The 21,100-nt window shown below is 44.6% G+C and overlaps 1 protein-coding gene across 12 annotated transcripts in view; it reads right to left on the reverse strand.

Moving 5' to 3' along the window:
* Kat6b (lysine acetyltransferase 6B) overlaps nucleotides 1–21,100 on the reverse strand; it is a 172,909-nt gene that overhangs the window by 58,612 nt on the left and 93,197 nt on the right. For 11 of the 12 annotated variants that reach the window (XM_039093710.2, XM_039093712.2, XM_039093707.2 and 8 more), the window contains exon 3: nucleotides 6,823–6,931. In XM_039093710.2, coding sequence (XP_038949638.1) covers nucleotides 6,823–6,931 — 109 coding nt within the window. Of the gene's footprint in view, nucleotides 1–5,836; nucleotides 5,959–6,822; nucleotides 6,932–21,100 lie in introns of those variants that run through there. The other variant, XM_063274840.1, reaches the window with a different exon arrangement.

Raw genomic sequence — 21,100 nt, forward strand, 5'->3', positions numbered from 1 at the left:
TTATTCAGTATGGTCTGCAATGTACCAGACTCTGAGAGCCGAGTTAAGTCTTCATTCACATATTCATTGTCATGTAAGCACAGAAGGCATTCATGGCTTACAACAGTTTTATTTAGTAACCAAAGAAAAATGGCTTAAAATTCGGTAAGTACCAAAGGAGCCACAAACCAGGAAGTCCTTGGGAAGAAAACCCACGTAATGGTCCTAAAAGATGTCTACACCCCAATTCTCATGCAGTCTATACCCCAATTCTCACGCCATGTAGACAAAGCAACTCGACAGGCCTGGGTCTGACCGAGGGACGGACTTCATGAGGAGGAAGAGATGTTGGGAGCATGCAACAGACAATCTCCACTTGCCACAGCAAGTCTGAGGACTGAAGGTGGAGAGCCAGAAGCCAAACACCGAGGCTCCCTCTGGGAAGGGATTCACCTGACAGCAAGGCAAGGGTTTAGCAAACAAGTAAGCAAACCTATTACAAGCAGAGCACAAGGCTGGGGATCTTCTCCCTCATGCTTCCAGACAGCGCCCAAACCTGCTGACACCTTGACTGTCATCTGCTGAGTCCTACAGTCCTGCAGCTGTACAATAAAAAAATACTCTGTCTTAAACTATGAAATCTGTGGCAGCAATAGAAACATAGCAAAGGGCCAAGGGTGCAGCATCACAGTGGAGTTCCTACTCGGCTTGCACGAACGATGTTCTGGATTCAAACGGAGCGGGAGAAGGAAGGAAGAAGGCAGAGAAATAGCAGGTGTCAGGTCCCTCAGGTTGGTTATTTAACTATCAGTGTGTCTAAGTATTCTTTCATCAAATGACATTTAATTAGCATTAGAAACAGTAGAAAGAGACATGATTCCTACCCTTTCAGGTCATGTGATGTAGCAGAAAGACAAGTATAAGGCACTTCAGAAGACCTGAACGTTCAGGAGCAGCCTGGGCTACACGGCACAACCTTACTTGTGACAATCCTTGTCAACCATGCACAAAGCCTGGAGCTCAATCCTCTGCACCACAAATTAAAGGGCTTTCTGGAAAACACCACACCAGGTACCCAGGCTTGTGAAGTTGTGAGCCTCTCACCTCAGGCCCAGTGGAGCCATGGAGCTAGCTAATCACAGACTAAAACCTTTCACACTATGGTCCACGGTAGACTTGCCTCTCACAGTGATGACTCAGTGATATTGTGGCTTCTTGGGGGACGGGGCTCCCCTTCTCCTCCACTTCCTATTTACTCCTCCTTTGAGATGGGGCTCTCATCCCTTGTCTCTCTATATATTCCTCTTGGAGTTCCTTCTAGTCAAGGACCCTGCATTCCAACCCAATGATCCAATCCGTGTCTAGTCACTGTGAAAGTAGATGACTGACCAAGCGCTCCCCGAGGCATTTACGTATCAGCAGCAACCCTGAGAAACCAGTGCAAAAAAACACCAAACAGACAGACAAACAAACAAAACCAAACGGACAAACAACCCCCCTCCCAACCAAAAACCGTACAGACAAATGCAGCTTTCCTTCCTAGCTACCCCAGCACTTTTTTCAGGATTGGCACTGGGGTAAAGATGAACCAGGGTAGGTGCCAGGGCTCCCTGGGGAGAGCTGAGATTCTGTCCACAGATCCTGCTCATGTTCTGCAGAGGGGTTCTCTCCCTCTCCCAGCTGCACCACCGCAGCCTCTCTTCTGCCTCCTGTTTCAACGAGCTTCCACTTAGTACGATGCTGTAATTTTGAACTGTACACTTATCTTAGATTTGCTAATTTGAAAACACACATGCACACAACTCATCTGTAAGTAAGATTTAACCACCCGGCAATCTGAGCAGCAGACACAAAATTTCATTTGGTATAATATCTAATACTTATGTGAAGCTAATTAAAGATAATTTGGCCTTAATGAGGCAAGGAGAATATAACAGTGTTAATTTCAAAGTAGGCTGATCCATGAAAGTCAAGTAAAATCACTCCCCAGCCTCGCCATTTCCTCAGACCCGAGGACTGTCTCAGTTCCCAGATTTATGAGTGGCCAGGACAATCTCCGGACGTATGTCATGTGGTTGACCATTTCCACAGGACTATTTACTACCTCCATGCCGGTCCTGCGATAGACTTGCTGCTTTTCACATTGTACAGAGTAAGGAAACTGCGGCTGCAGCCGGCGGGGAGTGGGGTACAGGGTTGGGAACACACATTTGGGGTCACATTGTACAGAATAAGGAAACTGCGGCTGCAGCCGGCGGGGAGTGGGGTACAGGGTTGGGAACACACATTTGGGGTCACATTGTACAGAGTAAGGAAACTGCGGCTGCAGCCGGCGGGGAGTGGGGTACAGGGTTGGGAACACACATTTGGGGTCACATTGTACAGAATAAGGAAACTGCGGCTGCAGCCGGCAGGGAGTGGGGTACAGGGTTGGGAACACACATTTGGGGTCACATTGTACAGAGTAAGGAAACTGCGGCTGCAGCCGGCGGGGAGTGGGGTACAGGGTTGGGAACACACATTTGGGGTCACATTGTACAGAGTAAGGAAACTGCGGCTGCAGCCGGCGGGGAGTGGGGTACAGGGTTGGGAACACACATTTGGGGTCACATTGTACAGAATAAGGAAACTGCGGCTGCAGCCGGCAGGGAGTGGGGTACAGGGTTGGGAACACACATTTGGGGTCACATTGTACAGAGTAAGGAAACTGCGGCTGCAGCCGGCGGGGAGTGGGGTACAGGGTTGGGAACACACATTTGGGGTCACATTGTACAGAATAAGGAAACTGCGGCTGCAGCCGGCAGGGAGTGGGGTACAGGGTTGGGAACACACATTTGGGGCAACTTTATGTACCTCACTTCACATTTTTACTCACATGACCTTGAGTAGTTTTTAAAACGGACTTTCAGCAGGGAAAAAAGCAGTTCTGACCGTTTTTGTTATGTCATCTTAGAGTAAAGCCCAGTGATCTCACGTCATGGTGGAAGCAGAAGGAAACAGTCACGCTCATGTCTGTGAAAGCTCAGCACAGTGCAATCGCCATCACAGCAACCGGGCTTCAGAGAGAGGGGACGAAGGGTGGGGAGCACATGTGGGGAGCACATTGAATAATCATCTTCTTCCTTCCTTACAGCTGCATCTGGACTTCCTATTTCTGGTTGTATATTACTCACGGACATTTTTCTTTTTTAACAAAAATATCGTATGTTCAGAATCCCTTTGGTCCTTACGAACAGTCCCAAGTCCATCCCAGAACCAACTTATGGTTCCTTCTGTGTATGGGAAGGTAGCGGTCTCTATAAGGTCACCTCGAGGACCAACCTCTAATCCTACTAGACTGCAGGACTGGACTATACCAGCATGGCTCCCACCCTGACAGGGCACTGTAGAACCTGTCCTTCTGCCTCTCTTGAAACCACATGTACCCCAACACCTCCTAAGATCAATCACATTTTACTTTGATGTTTCATTTCTTTAAATATAATTTATTTTGTTTTGGTATGCACTGGTGTTTTACCTGGATTTGACTGTGTGACTGTATTCTGAGGACACCCTGAAATTGGATCTGCAGACAGTCGTAAACTGCCATGTGGGCTCTAGGAATCAAACCCAGGTCCTCTGGATGAGTGGTCCGTGCCCTTAAAGCCTGCGACATCTCTCCAGCCCCTGGATGCTTCATTTTTAAGAGGCGAAAAGAATAGAAGGTTTTTCCTAATTGACCAGAGGACGTAATGTACGTGTCTACACAGTATTTCACAATGGGGATCTTCTTCCAGCCACTCAGGTAGTGAAATCCAAGCTGATACCCTCACAGACAATGAAGAGAACGACCACCGCACTGCTCTGTGAGAACCCAGAAAGGCACCTTCAGTATCCTCTGTGCTCTAGAGAGACACATGCCCCAAGGCTTGGATTTCTGCCAGTAACAGAGGTAGACGTGATTCAGGGACAGAGACCCTCAACCCCTTCTCAACTTGCTGGAAAAGAAAGGGTACTTTTGAGGGCAGAAAGGACACAATGCACCTATCAGTCCTAGCCTAACCCTGGGAAGTAAGAATGGAGATGTAGGAAGTGTCAGAGAAAAGACATCTCAGCTACTTTTGTGCAGAGGGGATCAGACCTCCCTCTGCTGGGTCTTCAACCTGGGAAGACTTGGGGAGCTTGACTGTATCAGAAGTCTGAGATCAACCTGGGTAGTATTACACCTTGATACCCTGTAAAGAAGGCGTTGATGTTATGATAAAATCCCAGATTCTTAGCAACTCGGCAGAGCTGAGTGTGTCATTAGCGGTGAGGAATATATGAGGAGAGTTTTCTTCCCACACCTCAGTACTTCTGCAATCTGTCTAGATGCCTAGAGGAGCAAATACTAAAATGAAATGGTAAAGGGCATTTCTAACGTACGGCTTAAAGTTTATAGATAAACACCAGGTATGTGGACACCACAGAATTGATCAGGTAGTGACACAAACAAATAATTCAGGTGAAATGAGCCTGGTGAGAAGAAGACTTCCAAGGTAAGCAGAATCAGAATGAGTGAGGGGGGCACTGCTTGCCCAGTGATGCAGGGGAGCACAGGGTGAAATATATTAGTGTGAACACACAGAGAGTGCTGCTATGTTCTCTGTCGCTACCCACGGTACCATGGCCAAGCTAGAAAGTTCTAATGAATCCATAAAGCCCATCAAAAAGATCATCAGAATATATTTTCAGGTAGTACGTGAAATCTTATTTTGAAGGCTCTTTCCACCTAGTCAGGTCCCGGAAGCTGCTGACCCACAAATGGCCTATCGAGTTGAACCTCTGAATAACCAATTAAGAATCATTGCACAACACCATCATTCCTCGGTGTGGAAGGTTTCCTCTGTCCAACCATCATGCAGCTGTTCTACGTGGTGACAAAGTGTTAAATTACTTAACAGCAATCATGGGTGACAGCACCAGAGTGTGAGAAATCATGAGAACAACGGGTGCACTTCAGTACTTTCAGGATAGCCCATGTAGACTATGAACTTGGTTGTTCATTCCTTGAAGGCTAGAGGTAAGCGCCATCGTGACTCATGAGGACAGCACCTTGTAGAATGATTAGGTGACCAACTAGATGTAAAGGGTCTGGACTGGACTGTGGCTGCCTCTGTATGGGAGCATGTTCTAGGTTCTGCAGGGCTGTTTTTCTTCCTTCCTTCTGTTTGCTGGGATCGAACCTAGAGTCTTAAGCAAGTGATTTACCACGGAAATAAAACTCTAGCTGTTAGCCATGAGTTTTTTTTTTGTTGTTGTTGTTGTTTTTTTTTTTTTTTTTTTTTGGTTTTTTTTTTTTCGGAGCTGGGGACCAAACCCAGGGCCTTGCGCTTCCTAGGTAAGCGCTCTACCACTCAGCTAAATCCCCAGCCCCTAGCCATGAGTTTTAAACTAACATTTTGAGGGACAAAATATTTTAGTATGTGGGAGAAAATCTGGAATTATGTGCAACTCAACAGTAGTGCTTGCTTAGCATGGATAAGACACACACACACACACACACACACACACACACACACACACACACACCCCCCTGGAGGGGGTGAGTGGGGTGGGGGTGGGGGGTGTACCGGCTAGTTTTGTGTCAACTTGACACAAGCTGGAGTTACCACAGAGAAAGGAGCCTTAGTTAAGGAAATGCCTCCATGAGATCCAGCTTAAGGCATTTTCTCAACTAGTGATCAATAGGGGAGGGCACAGCCCATTGTAGGTGGTGCCACCTCTGGGCTGGTGGTCCTGGGTTGTGTAAGAGAGCAAGCTGAGCAAGCCAGGGGAAGCAAGCCAGTAAGAAACATCCCTCCATGGCCTCTGCATCAGCTCCTGCTTCCTGACCTACCTGAGCTCCAGTCCTGACTTCATTTGGTGATGAACAGCAATGTAGAAGTGTAAGCTGAATAAATGCTTTCCTCCCCAACTTGCTTCTTGGTCCTGATGTTTGTGCAGGAATAGAAGCCCTGACTAAGACAGGAACCTAGTATTACCATTTTATGTGCATGAAAATGTGTGTATGTGCATGTAACCTGGGTGACTTTTATATGCTGAATCAAAAAGAGTAATCAGTAAAACAAAACAAAAAAAAAACCTTTAAAAACATAAACACAATTTGCCTTTATATTTTTGAATAAAACTGGAGGCATAATCTTGAAATCTTATGGTAAGAACAGAGAAGACACACCCTCCTTGGGAGCATTTGGGGCACTGTAGCTGGTTCTTATGGTCTGGTTAACATAGAGCTGGACTGAATTACTACATTTCACCAGTAGGTGTCATAACCTGAAACAATACAGACTTCGCAGGAGTCTCTCAGACTGGGGAATGCTGTGTTTAGCTTAAATCTCTGCTGTGAGCTAGGTGCAGCAATGGTTGGATTTGGGAAGGTGAGGCAGGAGACTGACTGAGATCAGGGTTTAAGAGTTTGGTCCGGGCAACATACTGAGCACTTCAAAAGGCTCAGCATGGGGCAAGTAAAAGGATTTTTGAGGCCAGCCTTGGCTACATGGAGAGACAGCTCAAGAAACAGTGAAACAAACCTTTACTGTGAATTTCCTTACTGTACTGTAGTCTCCATACCAAGTTAGCCACACAGAGAAGACATTGGAGCTTGATTACAAACACCACTGAGCACAGTCCTGTGAACAGGCCACATGCTGGTATCGATACGCTCACATTTCACCCTTGACCTGCGTAACGCTCTTCCATCTCAAACCTATTCTGTCACCAAATGATGTCTTCAACCACAAATCGTGTGAAGTTCTGCTGGAGGTCAGGAGCATGAAGCTCTGACAGTGGACACCAATGTAAACGCACACAGACGGAACTCACCACTACTGCCACAGTCTGCACAAGACACGAGTTCTTCTGGTTTCTTTTCACGATTCGACTCTTTAGTCCCCAAACAGAAGCTACATATTGGAATGGGATCGGCACGGGGCTATGAGAAAGAGAATAAACAAAAATAAAACATATTGTTAGCCTTCCTTTCAAAATTTAAAACAAATTATTAAATTCAAAGCTTCTTAATATTCTTAAGAAAACATTTCTTAAAGAAGCCCTGGTAAATTAAGCATTCAAAAACCCAATGTTGTCTAATAATAATCACCACAGACTACGTGGCAGCAAAGCGGCATCTGAATACATTTAGATGTAGTCGTTATAGTCATTAGGACCAGAAGTAGCTTTTATGAACTGGGAGCCTTCGGAAGGAGCACTGAGGACTCACCTGCAGTCAAGTGCTCCCATGATCTGTACACTAAACTGACTCCTCTACGTCACGATAAAGACCACGGTATCACCTCGTTAATTAGTGAGAGCATTTAACGCAGCTTGATCAAGTGTTGTGATTATTCACCTATTAAATACCGGACATGAAATGTATGCTTCAGATGGCCCGCGGGCAGAGAACAAGCAGGAACTAAAATTCTGTGGGACTTGAGAAGATCAAAAGACCATTAACAAGGCCTCTCTGGCACCAAGGGCTTCAAAGGGAAACCAGGGCACACAGAGGAGATAAACCGTCCATTGCTGACATTCACACTTCATAAAAGAACAACAAAACATTTGTCTACCCCCTGGCACCTTTAACTCTCTGTGGCAACTGCTTTTAACAATGCGTAAATCTACATACACTCTGCGCCTCCTCTGTTGACGACTACTGCCAGCAGGGCAGACATTCCCAGCCACACAAGTACGGTTCAGTGTGCCTACAGATCTACATTATTATCTCCCACAGCCAAAACTGTATAAAAGCTAACGTTTTATTGCACACTCCAAGCCTTCACACATGTTGTCTGCTGTTCTCTCAAACCTTTATATGCAATGTCATGAATCAGAAATTCAGGGCTAGAAAACTCAACATAATCATGAACGTTTTTATATGTAAATCGCAAACAAGATTGTGTGAGATCTAATTCACCAAGTCTTCGGCAGCACAGAATAAACCTCATTTGGCCAACTATTCAATACCAAATGTCTAATACATAGCTGGGCTCACAGTAGGCTCTCAAAATATGTTTACTGGGTGAATAAACAAAGAAGCAACTGCCAGTTAAAAAGAAAAATCAACCACTTCTTTAAGATAATATTTTGGATTGTTATAATGATTCAACCAATGTCTTGGTTCCCTCTAACCACTGCTATGAAAGTCAAGAATTCATCTCATGACCTGGCACTCAACTTGTTAATATGACTGTGACTTTCATCTTATGAGTGTTCATTATCCTGCCCTTATTTCCAGCTTAATTTGTTCTATTAATATGTACATGCTTTACTTTCTGAGGTAGCTTTACAAATGTATGTTTGTAGTTCTGTTAAAAAAGCTCAGTGTGAAATATTCTGTACCAGAAAAACCAAAAAGAAAGAAAAAAAAGAGGACAAGCTGTAACAAACTGGTCAGTGGCTCCAGCCAATCAGCACCGCGTAATTATGGGTCCACAGTTATTACTTGCAACTGCTCGGCTGCAGCACCTAGGGAACACTTTTGTTCCTTTAAATAGCAATTAAAAGAACAATCTGGTTTTAAAGTGACAACGCTCCCCTGACAGATCCTGGTGAAAGCACAGCCTTTGTACTAATGGGATCCTTGCTTTCATTTGATAGAACAATGTTCAAGCCACTGCCGCCACCCTTTCGGTGATAAATAATTTACAAAATGTCACATATCATTCATGCAGTGAAATAAATCCAAATCTGCAGCTCCATTTCTCTCTCCCGATGGATTTTTTAGCTGAAAGAGATGTGGCCATCAGCCAGCATTCATGCTCATTTTCCGTTTTTAACTAAAGGTAACACAAAGGACAAAGGTTGCTAGTAGTTCATGGCCAGAAAGACTGATGTCCCGCACTCTGCCCAATAATAGAACAGAGATGCTATCACTTCATGCCACATTCGAGTGAGCCCCACATGCTGATGTGTGCTCACAACCATTTATTTTAAGGATAACTATCTCACAATACTCTATAAAACCACTGCATTATACAGAGATGTCTGCCCTGCTGAATTATTGATAATTCAAAGCACTTTTTGCTAACCTCAGTGTAGCCCAGTCTAATTAACTTTAAAAAATTGTCACTTGTATGAAATGGAACTTGTACAGTAATGCATGTAAATGGGTCACAGAATTATTTTGATTCACTATTTTCAGATGACATATAAACTGTTTTTTTTTTTTAAATAATCCCTTAAAGTAAAATGGATTACAGTCAGAATGAGGTCTGGTTAAACAGCAATTTGATACCACACAAATCTATTAAAGACAACTGGTATTTAAGAACTTTGAAAACAGAAGCCCAAGGTAATCACGGCAGCATATACTTGTAATCCTACCACTTAGGAATCGGAGGCAGAAAGACTGAAATGACTTCAAAGCTAGCTTGAGTCTCAAGGCTAGCCTGTGCTACACAATATAACACACTCAATAGTCCCCTTGAAAGAAGATCGAAAACACCCAATCTTATTTGGAAATTCTTCTTTCCTTTCTTTGATATCTGGGGGTAGGGGGTGTGGGTGGTGGTAGCAACATAGCCATCTTGGTGGGTAAAGTGGCTGCAGAGGCGTAACTCATGACCTGAGTTCAGTCCTGGGGACCCACACAAATAGAAAGGGAAACTGACCCAACAAGAATTGTCTTTTGGGGGCTGGGGATTTAGCTCAGTGGTAGAGCGCTTACCTAGGAAGCACAAGGCCCTGGGTTCGGTCCCCAGCTCCGAAAAAAAAGAACCAAAAAAAAAAAAAAAAAAAAAAAAGAATTGTCTTTTGACCTCTAGGGTGCATAAACAATACAATAATAAATATTTGAAAGAAAAAAGCAAAAGAAATCTCATAAAGGCATCTCACTTGCTGGTCAAATTTTCTATGATGTCTGGTTCTGCTAAACTAATGTTAACGTAAGAACAACATTCAAGGAGAGGAATAGAAAAGAAGCAATGAGCTGACTCTGTTCTGTAAGCCCCTCCCTCTCCTGCCTTGGCCAAGCAAGGGTACCCAGGCAGCAGGGAAGCCCCTCCTCTCACTACCTCAGTTACTCACCTTGACCAGGCAAGGTATGCGGCGTGCGATACCCCTACTTTATGGAGGAACTGAGGGTCTGAGTGGTTAGGTGCACACGTTCAGGTGGAGAGCGGGATTACTACAAGTCTGTATCCCCAGGGCCCATTGCTCAACTTCACATCTCCTTCCACACCGCAGACAAACAGAGGAATAAAATTATCATCAGGAGCAACGCATCTGGGGATGTGCTCAGCACTCTTCCACCACCAGTACCTTGTTCTAAAAGTACTTAGAGGCTGCCACTATAATGCTATATTGTTACGGGTCACAGTGAGAAAGGTACAAAGGAAAGCCTGGCAGATACTTCTGTAGCCTATATGGGACTAAGACCACGTACCCCCAAGTGTCTCCATGAAGTGCACAGCACTACCACGTCATTCTCTGTGAATCTGCCAGTAAGAGAAACAGTTAGGCAACATTAAATTGAAGAATCATTTATTAAACAACTTCCCTGGTCTCTTCAAAGAATGTCAGTCATGTGATATATAAAATCCGTAGAAACTAAATATATAGCCCACCACAATCCTTGGTTAGATTAGTAGTTTTAAAAAGATGGACTTATGTATGTGTATGAGTGTTTGCCTGCATGTCTGTATGCGCAACATGTGTATGCCTGGTGTTCTGAGGCTAGAAGGGGTGCTGGGTGCCTGCAACTACAGTTACAGAAGGCTGTGAGCCAGCGCGTCATTGCTGGGTACCAAACCTGAGCCCCCGTGAGTGCTCCTAACCTAGGCAGTTATCTAGCTCCATGTATGTCAGACTGTCCTTAACTGTGTCCGTAGCTCAGGCCAGCACCGAACTAACCATCCTCCTGTCTTGCCCTCCTGAGTGCTACGTATGTGCCACTATGTCTGACCTTATGCCTTTCTCTTGATCATGACTTCAACTGTAAGATTTGTTTTTTAAAAATTAGTTGGGTATGGTGGTGCATGATTTAATGCACTAGGGATGCACAGAACAGTTGGATCTCTGAGTTCAAGGCCAGCCTATTCTACATATGAAGTTTTAGGACAGCCAGGGCTGAGGGAGTACAGTCTGGCTTTGGTGGCAGGCTGGGTCTTTTCATGCAGGTGGAAGGTTAGACTCAGCCCTCCAGAGCAGAAAGCACAGACCAACAGAAGCAGAACAGAAAAATGTTATAGCTGTGCCTGCCAGTCTTGGTAAGACGGGAGGTGGACTGAGGAGAATCCATGTGGCCTGACATTCACAGCTCACACATCAGAGACAGCCTGTCTAGGGTCAGTGAGCTAGCCCAAAATGTAAAGCACTCGATGCCGAGCCTGCTAACTTGAGTTCAGTCCTGGAAAGCCACATGGTAGACAGAGAGAACTGACTTCCATACACCCATCATGGCACACAACTGTACATGTATACACAGACACACGCGCACACAACACAGTGATAATGAGTAACATCCAAGGCTGTCCTCTGACTGCTGCATACGGCCTGTGGCATGTGCTCACTGCACGCGTGCGTGAGTGCGCGAGTGCGCACACACACAGACATGCACACACACGTGTGCGCACACACATGCACATGCACACATGTGTACACACACGCGCACAGACACGCACACACAGACATGCACACACACGCAGACACATACGTGCACATACATGCACACACACGTGTGCGCACACACACAGACATGCACACACACGTGTGCGCACACACATGCACATGCACACATGTGTGCGCACACGCGCACAGACACGCACACACAGACACACATACAGGTGCACACGCTATGCAAACACAGAATTTATCAGTTTAACTAACTCTAAGGTGCCTCCACTGGCAAGTGTCAACTTTGTGGAAGCGTCATCACATCTATCTGTACAATATTTCCCAACTGATACACTCACACCAATTCTCTGTCACAGTCCTTTCTTTTCACCACTCTACATTATTACGAACATTATTAATATGCTTTATATAATTTTCATACATTCTTCTTTCACCTTTCCCCATTTGTTTGTTTATTCTCTTTACAGTCTGCTCTCTCCCCCCTGCAGACCCCCCTTCACTCAGTCCCTCCTCCCACCCCCAGGAGTCTCGCCTCCCTGGCACATGGAGCCTCTGCGGGGCTGGGTACAGCCCCTTCCACAGGCCAGACGAGGCAGCCCAGTTAGAGGAACACAGGTGACGGTTTTAAGGACAGTCCCTGCTCCAGTTGTTGGGGGACCCACATGACGACCAAGTGTCCAGGTTAGTTGACTCTGTTGATCTTCCTGTGGAGTTCCTATCCTCCTCAGACCCCTGTGGATGACCACTGCCGCCTTTCTCTACTTCATTTGAGCATCTTTGGAACTTCTCCTGAGGAAACACTCTTTAACCAAAGGACCATGCATGTGAGAAGCTTATTTTCATTCATGATTACTTTAGTTCCCGCCCTGACGGAAACTGCATGTTTATTATTCTTGTTATTCTAACATACTGCACAAAAATAAATCTAAGACTGTACAATACTCTAGAGCAGAGCCAGAGGCACCCAGGCTCACATCCTCTTCCTGACAAACAAGGGTGTGTGTGTGTGTGTGTGTGTGTGTGTGTGTGTGTGTTACAAGCCATTCTACAGCCGATGTATACAGTCAGGGATATCTGTCTGGCAGGGGCTCTGTGTAAGCCGCATGAATCTGAGCCTTCTCTGATGTCCTTTAACAATGTTGGGGATTCGAGTCTCACAGCAGCCCCATACTCTGGGTATTTACTCAGACTGGCATGACAGGGAAGACGGAGATTTCAACATGCTCCTTGAACCTCTGAGCTTCCTCGCCTGTGAAAGTGTACAATGTGTCCACATTTTCCAGTTCGAGGATGACTCAAAGGTAAAAAAGGTGACCGAATATGGAAAGTACCATCTAAGCCTGACTCAAATATTATCTTAGTAATTGCCCACCTCATTCTGGTTATAAAGATTTAACAGCTTTAAGACCTTTATCAATATTAGCACAAATCAGTTTGCTATGGAATTTGAAAATATTCTAAGAAAGAATTTGATTCTCTCAGTCCCTATGATGAGTGTTAATTTTACAAGACTTCTTTTAAAAAAATCACCAGTGACCATAGGAACAGGGTAGGAAGCAGTTCAAGGAGTTTTACACAAGGAGTTTTAAAAAACTATTTAATAAAGGAAAACTCAAAAGAAAAAAAAATATAAGGAATATGGAAACCAACTTAAAATCTTAAATGAAAAACACTTAACCCAAGCACCTTTGCATGGGCACTAAACGGAGAACAGTTTATAAGTGGACAGTGTCTATACTTATAGATTATAATAAGATTATACCCAGATGACTCGAATGGCTTTCTAACAGCACCCTGTCCATTGAAGACACTCCCACAACGCTCTGTCTGTGCACTCTGCTCTGACTGCCTGGATCTGGAGTTTGGAGCCTGCTTTACTGCTTACCATAAAGTTTGCTCAAGCATGTCTCTGTACTCAACCCATGCTCAGTCTGTTTCCAACTCAATGTCTCTCTCCTCAGCCCTTGTCACTTGGAAATTATTACACGGGGATTCTGGCCAGACAGCTCCGAGCCCTCCCTGATGTGGCCTGTCCTGTGTAGCATTTGGGGTATGATTTAGGTGTCACAGTGTCCGATGGCCTGCACTGCCCATCGTCTCTAGAGCTATTCACTGGCCTGGCCTAGAACCATGCTCACCTTGCTTTACTCTGCTGCTGAGCACTCATCTCCAGGCAGGGGCAGGTTTACTCCTAGAGCTTACGCTTCTTCATGAGAGGACGCCTACCTGTGGATGAAGCCCCAGCCACAGAGTGTGTCTGCTGAGTGAATGTGTGAACGAACACATCGGCAAGATGGGGATGTCCTGCTCCCAGGACACTGACCACCAGTGTCTGTTTCCAAGATGGGGATGTCCTGCTCCCAGGATACTGACCACCAGTGTCTGTTTCCAAGATGGGGATGTCCTTCTCCCAGGATACTGACCACCAGTGTCTGTTTCCAAGATGGGGATGTCTTACTCCCAGGATACTGACCACCAGTGTCTGTTTCCAAGATGGGGATGTCCTTCTCCCAGGATACTGACCACCAGTGTCTGTTTCCAAGATGGGGATGTCCTTCTCCCAGGATACTGACCACCAGTGTCTGTTTCCAAGATGGGGATGTCTTACTCCCAGGATACTGACCACCAGTGTCCATTTTCATGTCTGTCTTTAATGACTACAAACACTTCGAGTAAGCGAGCAGCAGAGGTGAGGTGGGTCATCATTTCTTGAAGCTGTTAATTTATCATCATACAATGATACTTATGTTTGCCATATGCTTCCCCGGGCTTAATCTGGTAAGACAAGGCCTTAAGGTTGTAAAAGCACCTGAAGAAAACTTACCCTCCTGCTGTCATAGATATTAACCTTTAGGGCTCATTCAGTCATAAGCCCGTACCTTTTTTATACTATGTCGATTTGGACATGGGGGAGTATTGGGGGACCCAGAGGGAATGGGCTGAATACGATCAAGATACACTGCATATACACACGGGATTGTTAGAGAGGAGAGCAAAACACACAGTGACTAAGTGTAGACTGCACACACTTACGAAGCCCGGCCTCCTTGCTAGTCTCTGCAGCGGGAAAGCATCCCTCCCCACACCTCCCTTCCTTCTCAAACACGGGAACAGTAAAGATGGAGAACGCAAAGGAGAAAAGCAAGCAGCGGATCCTAGAGCGCAATCCTCCATCTCTCTCTGTTTCTGAGGCTGGCCTGCATCTCCTGATCCTCCTGTCTCTGACTGCTGCAATCATATTAATCAATTAACCAATCGATCAATTTATTTATTTAGTGAGACAGCGTTTCACTGTATAGACCAGGCTGACCTGGAACTCAGAGATATGTCTGCCTCTGCCTGCCCAGTGCTGGGATTAAAGGTGTGCCGCCGAGTGGCACAGTCCACTAAAAGTACGCTGATACAACCTAACAGTGCGGTATATGCACTGGTGCTGTGGGATAACAGACTTATAACTGACAGTGCAGTGACAACCCGGGCTGACGATGCTCTTCCTGTTTAGAGTAACTTACTAACATCTTTCTCTGTCACTTCAGTACTCAATGTGACATTTATCTAGTAAAGAACCAAACTTCATTTCTTGTTACTTAGCCACTCCTCAACAGAGGTCTGCTATAATGGATTGAGCCCAGTCCTGATTAGGACACAGATCATGCACACTTGGGACTTCCCTTTGAAGTAATATGTTTAACATGGTCTTTGGGAACACACAAACTGAAAGTCGGGACTTCCTGTGATGATCTAAGCATCTTCTTTCTTCTGAGCTTACGATACCGCCATGGGTCAGCAACTGCGGTCAGTGCAGCCACCGTTCAGCAAACAGGTTTGGAGCCCAGCACCTATTAAGGCAGCAGGGTCTACTTCAAACCCTCTGGGCAGAGAATAGAACTCTGTTCATAGTGTGCCTGTTATCACTTCTGGGTTCATATACCTTTGTTAGAGTGGAAGTCTTTCCCCAAGATTCATGACTTTGGAATTGAGTGGATGCTGGGTAATTTTTCCTGGGAGGTAATTGGAGATACAGTTACCACACGATGTTACACGGCAACAGTTTTATCTTAATTTTCCTCCTGCTCTATGGATCTCCACTGTCTCACCTCTCTGCTCATTATGCTTCTCGGTGGTAATTGGTTCTGTGAGGGAGCAGTGCCTCATTCCCACCCACTCTGTGGAGTGGGTTTCCTCATCACTCTGAGCACAAGAGTTTATTGTTGGTAATGTATGTAGACCTTGAACGTGATGGTTGTATTTTAGTCCCTTGTCACAATGATGAGCAGTCTCAGTATTTAAAAGAAGTAACAATTTAAAAAAGGCCTAAGCCTAATAAAAACAAGTATTTAAAGTGTTCTGCATATATGCATAAAATATTACCCTTTCCCCCTCCACTTAAAAAAGCAAACCCGTATCAATGGTCACATACTACAGGGAAATAAATGCCCACGATCAAGGGAGGCTTCAGAAGCAAGAAACATTAAGAGCTCAGCCACAAAGGAGTGAGAGGCGAGGGGACATTCTAAGAACATCAGCCCGCTTACCAACTGTTTGGAGCTAATTGAAATGCTCACACTGTATCCTGGAGTCTAGAACTTGTTCTAATTAGGCAGGTGTACCGTTTAAAAGCGTGCTGATTAAGGAGAGTGATTCTACTGGAGCAAACAAATGTAAGCCTGCACACTGAGCTTAACAAAACCCTCCCACTGTAAGAGGAGCCGACACGTTTTGAAAAAATGACAACGAAATAATTAGTTTCCCCAGGGCCTTCAATTTCTTATCTGGACAGGGCCTTGGCTTTTAAGATGGCATCTGAACAGCTCTCTCCCACCCCTGCCATTAGAAACTGCAGATATTGCATTTATCTTCCTAAGAGGGATCAAAGTCTGATTCACACAGCTAGAAATTGGGCATACAGTTACACGAAGACTACTGAGGATTTACACTGTTCTCACTGGCAAGCTATCACAATATGAAAACTATAAACTCTATACTATATTATTATATTAGCACTGTAAGTTTGAGATTTATAAAAATAGAAAGCTTAAATAACCTTATAATCAAGTGTCACAAATCATTAGTGTTTGCTCAAAAAAACAATTAATCGCTTATCTCCCAAGTGATTCCCAGTCTTGGAGGTTAGAGAGATTAGCAAGAGCAAAGTCCAGGCTTTGAAACCATCGTTCCTTCAAAAATAAGAAAACTGATAGGTGGTGGGGCCTGGTGACTCCCGCCTGTCATCCCAGCATTAGGAGTACCCCAAGAGCCTGAGTCAAGACTGGGCTAAAGAGTGAGAGTCAACCTCAAAGCAAACAAAAACAACCAACAAACGAGGAGAAATACTCTTAAAGATGGGGCGAGGGAATGGGGGCTGTCAGTAAAGCACTGCACAAGAACAAATTTGATTCGCAGCATCTTCATAAAAATGAAAAGGGTTATGGTGGCCTTAGCTTAAAATCCCTGGGCTGAGGAAATGGAGACAACCATTGGAGTGTGCTGCTCAGCCAGCCTAGCCTAATTCATAAGCGCCAAACCAGTGAAGGACGGTTTCAAAGGAACTGGACACAGCATCTGTGAGGATGACACCTGAGGTTATCCTCTAGTAAGTATGAACACACACACACACACACACACACACACACACACACTCTCTCTCTCTCTCTCTCTCTCTCTCTCTCTCTCTCTCTCACGCACGCACGCACGCACGCACCTCACCAAAGAGATTGCACGGGCAGGGGAGACATAAAAGTAAACACTGGTACTAACTTTTGAAAACTATTCCTAAGCAAGGCTAGAGGGCAGTAGCAATGGAGAAATTAAAGAACAGTCATAACTGCGTATCAGAGAGGTGCACTATGGCTACTACTTTGGAGTGGCCTACCTGCCAGAGAAAGGATGGCTTCTGCATTTGCTGTGGGGCATCCAATTCAATGGAAGTGTGGTCCCTCAACCTTGCACAGATGTCTCCATTGCACAGAAAAATGTGGACCAGTGGCTAGAGATTGGCACAGGCAATATCACTTGCATCCAATAAAAAACACTCAAAGCTGAGGCAGAAACATGGGGGTGAGACAAGTAGGCCAATGACTATCCAGAAAAGCCACACGTTAGACATTCTCTGATAACACCGTCCTCAACAGTTCTTCACATTCATGGCCATAATCCTCCTGCCTCCATCTCCTAAGGGCTGAAATTACAGGTATGTGCAAGTATTTCTACAAATCATGCAAAACTGTATTTTCATTTTTATAGACTAATCTGCAAAATCTGGAACTGCGAGGTTACAGGGTAGATAAAGGTTTAAACATCTGAAGTATCAGAAATGCTTCACATGGGGTTGGGGATTTAGCTCAGTGGTAGAGCGCTTGCCTAGCATGCGCAAGGCCCTGAGTTCGGTCCCCAGCTCCGGAAAAAAAAAAAAAAAAAAAGAAAAAAAAGAAAAAACAAACAGAAATGCTTCACATGACTGATTGAGAAAGGGGAAATGGCCACTACATAGTGGGAGGAGATCCTGCACAGTAGGACACACAGAATGTTATCTCTCGTACTTCTGATGCCTAACAGAAGACATGCATGTGATTAGGACTAATGACTGGTTCTGTGCATACTCAGTTCAGACGCCATGTAGGTGGTCAATTGGAGGTGAAAAGTCCAGATACAAAGAACCAACAGTTAGGAATGAATGTCATCAGTTTCTCAGGTTGACACCCCAGAAAAGGCTCTGTTTAAAGGTCTTCTTCGCTTACCTCTTGTAAAGTCCAGTTAAGCAAACAAATGGAGCAGTGTCACCATTCAGTTAAGGTCAAGGTCAGGGCCGGTACTTGACAGTTCTGACAATCTACCCTTGCACAATCTAGGCTGTGCTCTCAGAAGCTATTAGGATGATGATCAGGATGTGTCCAACCTCTAGGCTTTGTTAACTAAGGTGTGACAGAGTGGAACTGATTGCTTTTGAAGTTATGCTAAGGCTGACCTTGGTTACAATATGAATTCCAGCACGCTTGGCTTGGAAGCAACATTTTCTGCTTTTTAAGAGACCAAGCTAAACATGCATTTCTCAGTCAAAAGGCCCCGTAAGTAATCTGATCTGCGCAGGGGTACTTTAACCCATGGCCAAATAAAAAGCTGAGTGCCTTTTTCCACAAACATCCTAGCTTAGGCCAATTACTCATGAATATAACTTTTCAGACATTACATAATTTCACATAGACTTGCTTCTGGTGCCTGCCAAAGAAAACAGTCATTCGCATCACCAGGAATAAATCTACACTTGATGAGAGATGAAAGTTACAAACATGAGACAGCAAAACTCTGGCCACCTCTTTAATGCCACCCTCCTGTATAATGTTGCTAATAATTTTACTTTTTAAAAACCAACATTAGTGAAACAGCCTAGAATGCCACGAGCTGTAAAATCATATGAGTCAAGGGAAAATGAGGTAAATTCAAATGTTTATGCCCACATGAAGGGTGGCAGCCTCAGGACATGACCAATGACACTAGGAATCAGAAAAATCATGTCATACTTAATGAGCCTCTCTCCTCCCTCTCGATCTTGGCACTGAACCATACGTATCCCTGTTTCAAAGTATCTTTTTAACTTGGGGGACTTTTCGCGTAGCTCAGGCTGGCCTCAAACTACACAGCCAAAACTGTTTTTGAAGTCCAGATCCTCCGGTCTCCTCCTAGCTCTGCCCTGTGAGGGCTAGAATCAGGGTGTGTGTCTCCATCCCCAGTTATTTATTACTACTGTTAAAGATTCCATTCTTCCAATCTAAAACTTGAGTACTGTGGCTAAACAATGACCTGGCAGTTAAAGCACACATTCCCCTTACTGGAGACCTGCGTCTGGTTCCCAGCACTCAGGTTTGTTGCCTTACAGCCACCGTGGGTACTGAGAATCTCTCTCTCACACACACACACACACACACACACACACACACACACACACACACACACACACACTTATATACATAAGTAAACAAAGGTAAAAATTTTTTTATTAAAATAAAACACTTAGCTGATATATCCATGGGAAACGAGAAGTAATTTACTTAGAATTAAGTCAACAATATCTTCACCTAGCATTTTCAACCACAATGGAACACTGCCTGCCACACTGTTTTAATGATGAACTAATCGGCTTAGATTGCCTTCAGCAAGAATGTGAGACAAGATCCTTACAAGCAATGAAAATAAGAGAGCAAATGCAAGAAGCCATTTGAAGTAACAGCTGAAGCTATGCAAGCTTCCACAGGGTATATATAAAACCCTAGCCTTCTTGTTTGCAGGCCCATTCCAGCCATTTTTAGGGTATCCTTCACTTAAAAATAAATTTCTCTTCAACTTACTTGAAACTGGCTGTATGAACTGCTGCTTTTGAATTTTCCCCAAGGAAAATATATTACCACCACCACCCAAGAGGCTGTGCACTTGTATATGGCATTCTTGTGTTTTTCCAAAGATCAGACCCCGGATACCAGACTGGAGTGGTGGGGGCAGAAACAACTGCTTTACTACTTTTGGGCAAACCTAGCCTTGACGGCAAGTGCTTTGTTCAAATCTATTTTGTGCTTCATATTGAGTATGGTTTTTTTTTTTTCATTTTCTAAAAAAGGTGCAATTCTGGATGACAACCACAGAGGGTTGTATATGCACATATATGTAACTTATATGCATATATATTGAGAATAATGTGGGGGGCATGTTTTGTTTTCTTCCCCCAAAATAATAATAATAATAATAATGAATAATAATAATAATGAGTAATAATAATAATAATGACGATGATATCATCTAATGTTTACTGCATGTCCATCCTGTGGCATTAGAAGGTTAAGCTATTTCTAAAGTACAGCTGTGACAGATGTTGCTATAGCTTAGTCTTTCTGAAGAAAGCCTGGGGCAAGCAGGGTTAAGTAGCCAGCCCTCAGGCATGACTGCAAGGAACAAGGGCAGGAGACAGAAGAGGTCTGGGGAGTGTTGCCTCCAGTTGATCATTCTGGAAGTGGAAAGAAGCTTATTAAACAGAAACTAAAGGTGTGGAGTCATTGACTGCCAGAAGGTTTGGAAGAGGCATCAGTTCTCGGCTTAATGTGGACAGGGCTTAAGAAAGCGATGGTGTTGGGAAGGCTCAGAAGCTAGCTGTAAAGAGAGATGTTGGGGGTCTGCACAGGAGACAGAAATGAGGGGCCAGGGGTGGCTGGTGACAACCTCGACCACAGGCAGACAGGGGAAAGGAAGAGTGGAAGAGAAGCTCCTTGGAAGAGCTGAGGAAGGACGTAAGGTGAGTTCATTCAAGCAGTTCTTCTAGGAGCTTAAAGAAGATGGGCAACAGGCAAAGCTGGGAAGCCTGGTCCCAGAAGTTACCTAGCTTGGGAGGTTCCAGGATCCCTAGAGAGTAATGTTGCCCAGAGGAAGTCCGTGTGTACTGTTGAGGGGAATAGTCACTTACAGAAGGATTCTAAACTCAGAAGTGTTCAGAAAAGTACCCTGATAGGAAGCTTGCCCGTGCTTCACTCTTCCAGTGCAGAGAATT

The sequence above is a fragment of the Rattus norvegicus genome, chromosome 15 (genome assembly GCF_036323735.1).
Source record: "Rattus norvegicus strain BN/NHsdMcwi chromosome 15, GRCr8, whole genome shotgun sequence".
Classification (NCBI taxonomy): domain Eukaryota; kingdom Metazoa; phylum Chordata; class Mammalia; order Rodentia; family Muridae; genus Rattus; species Rattus norvegicus.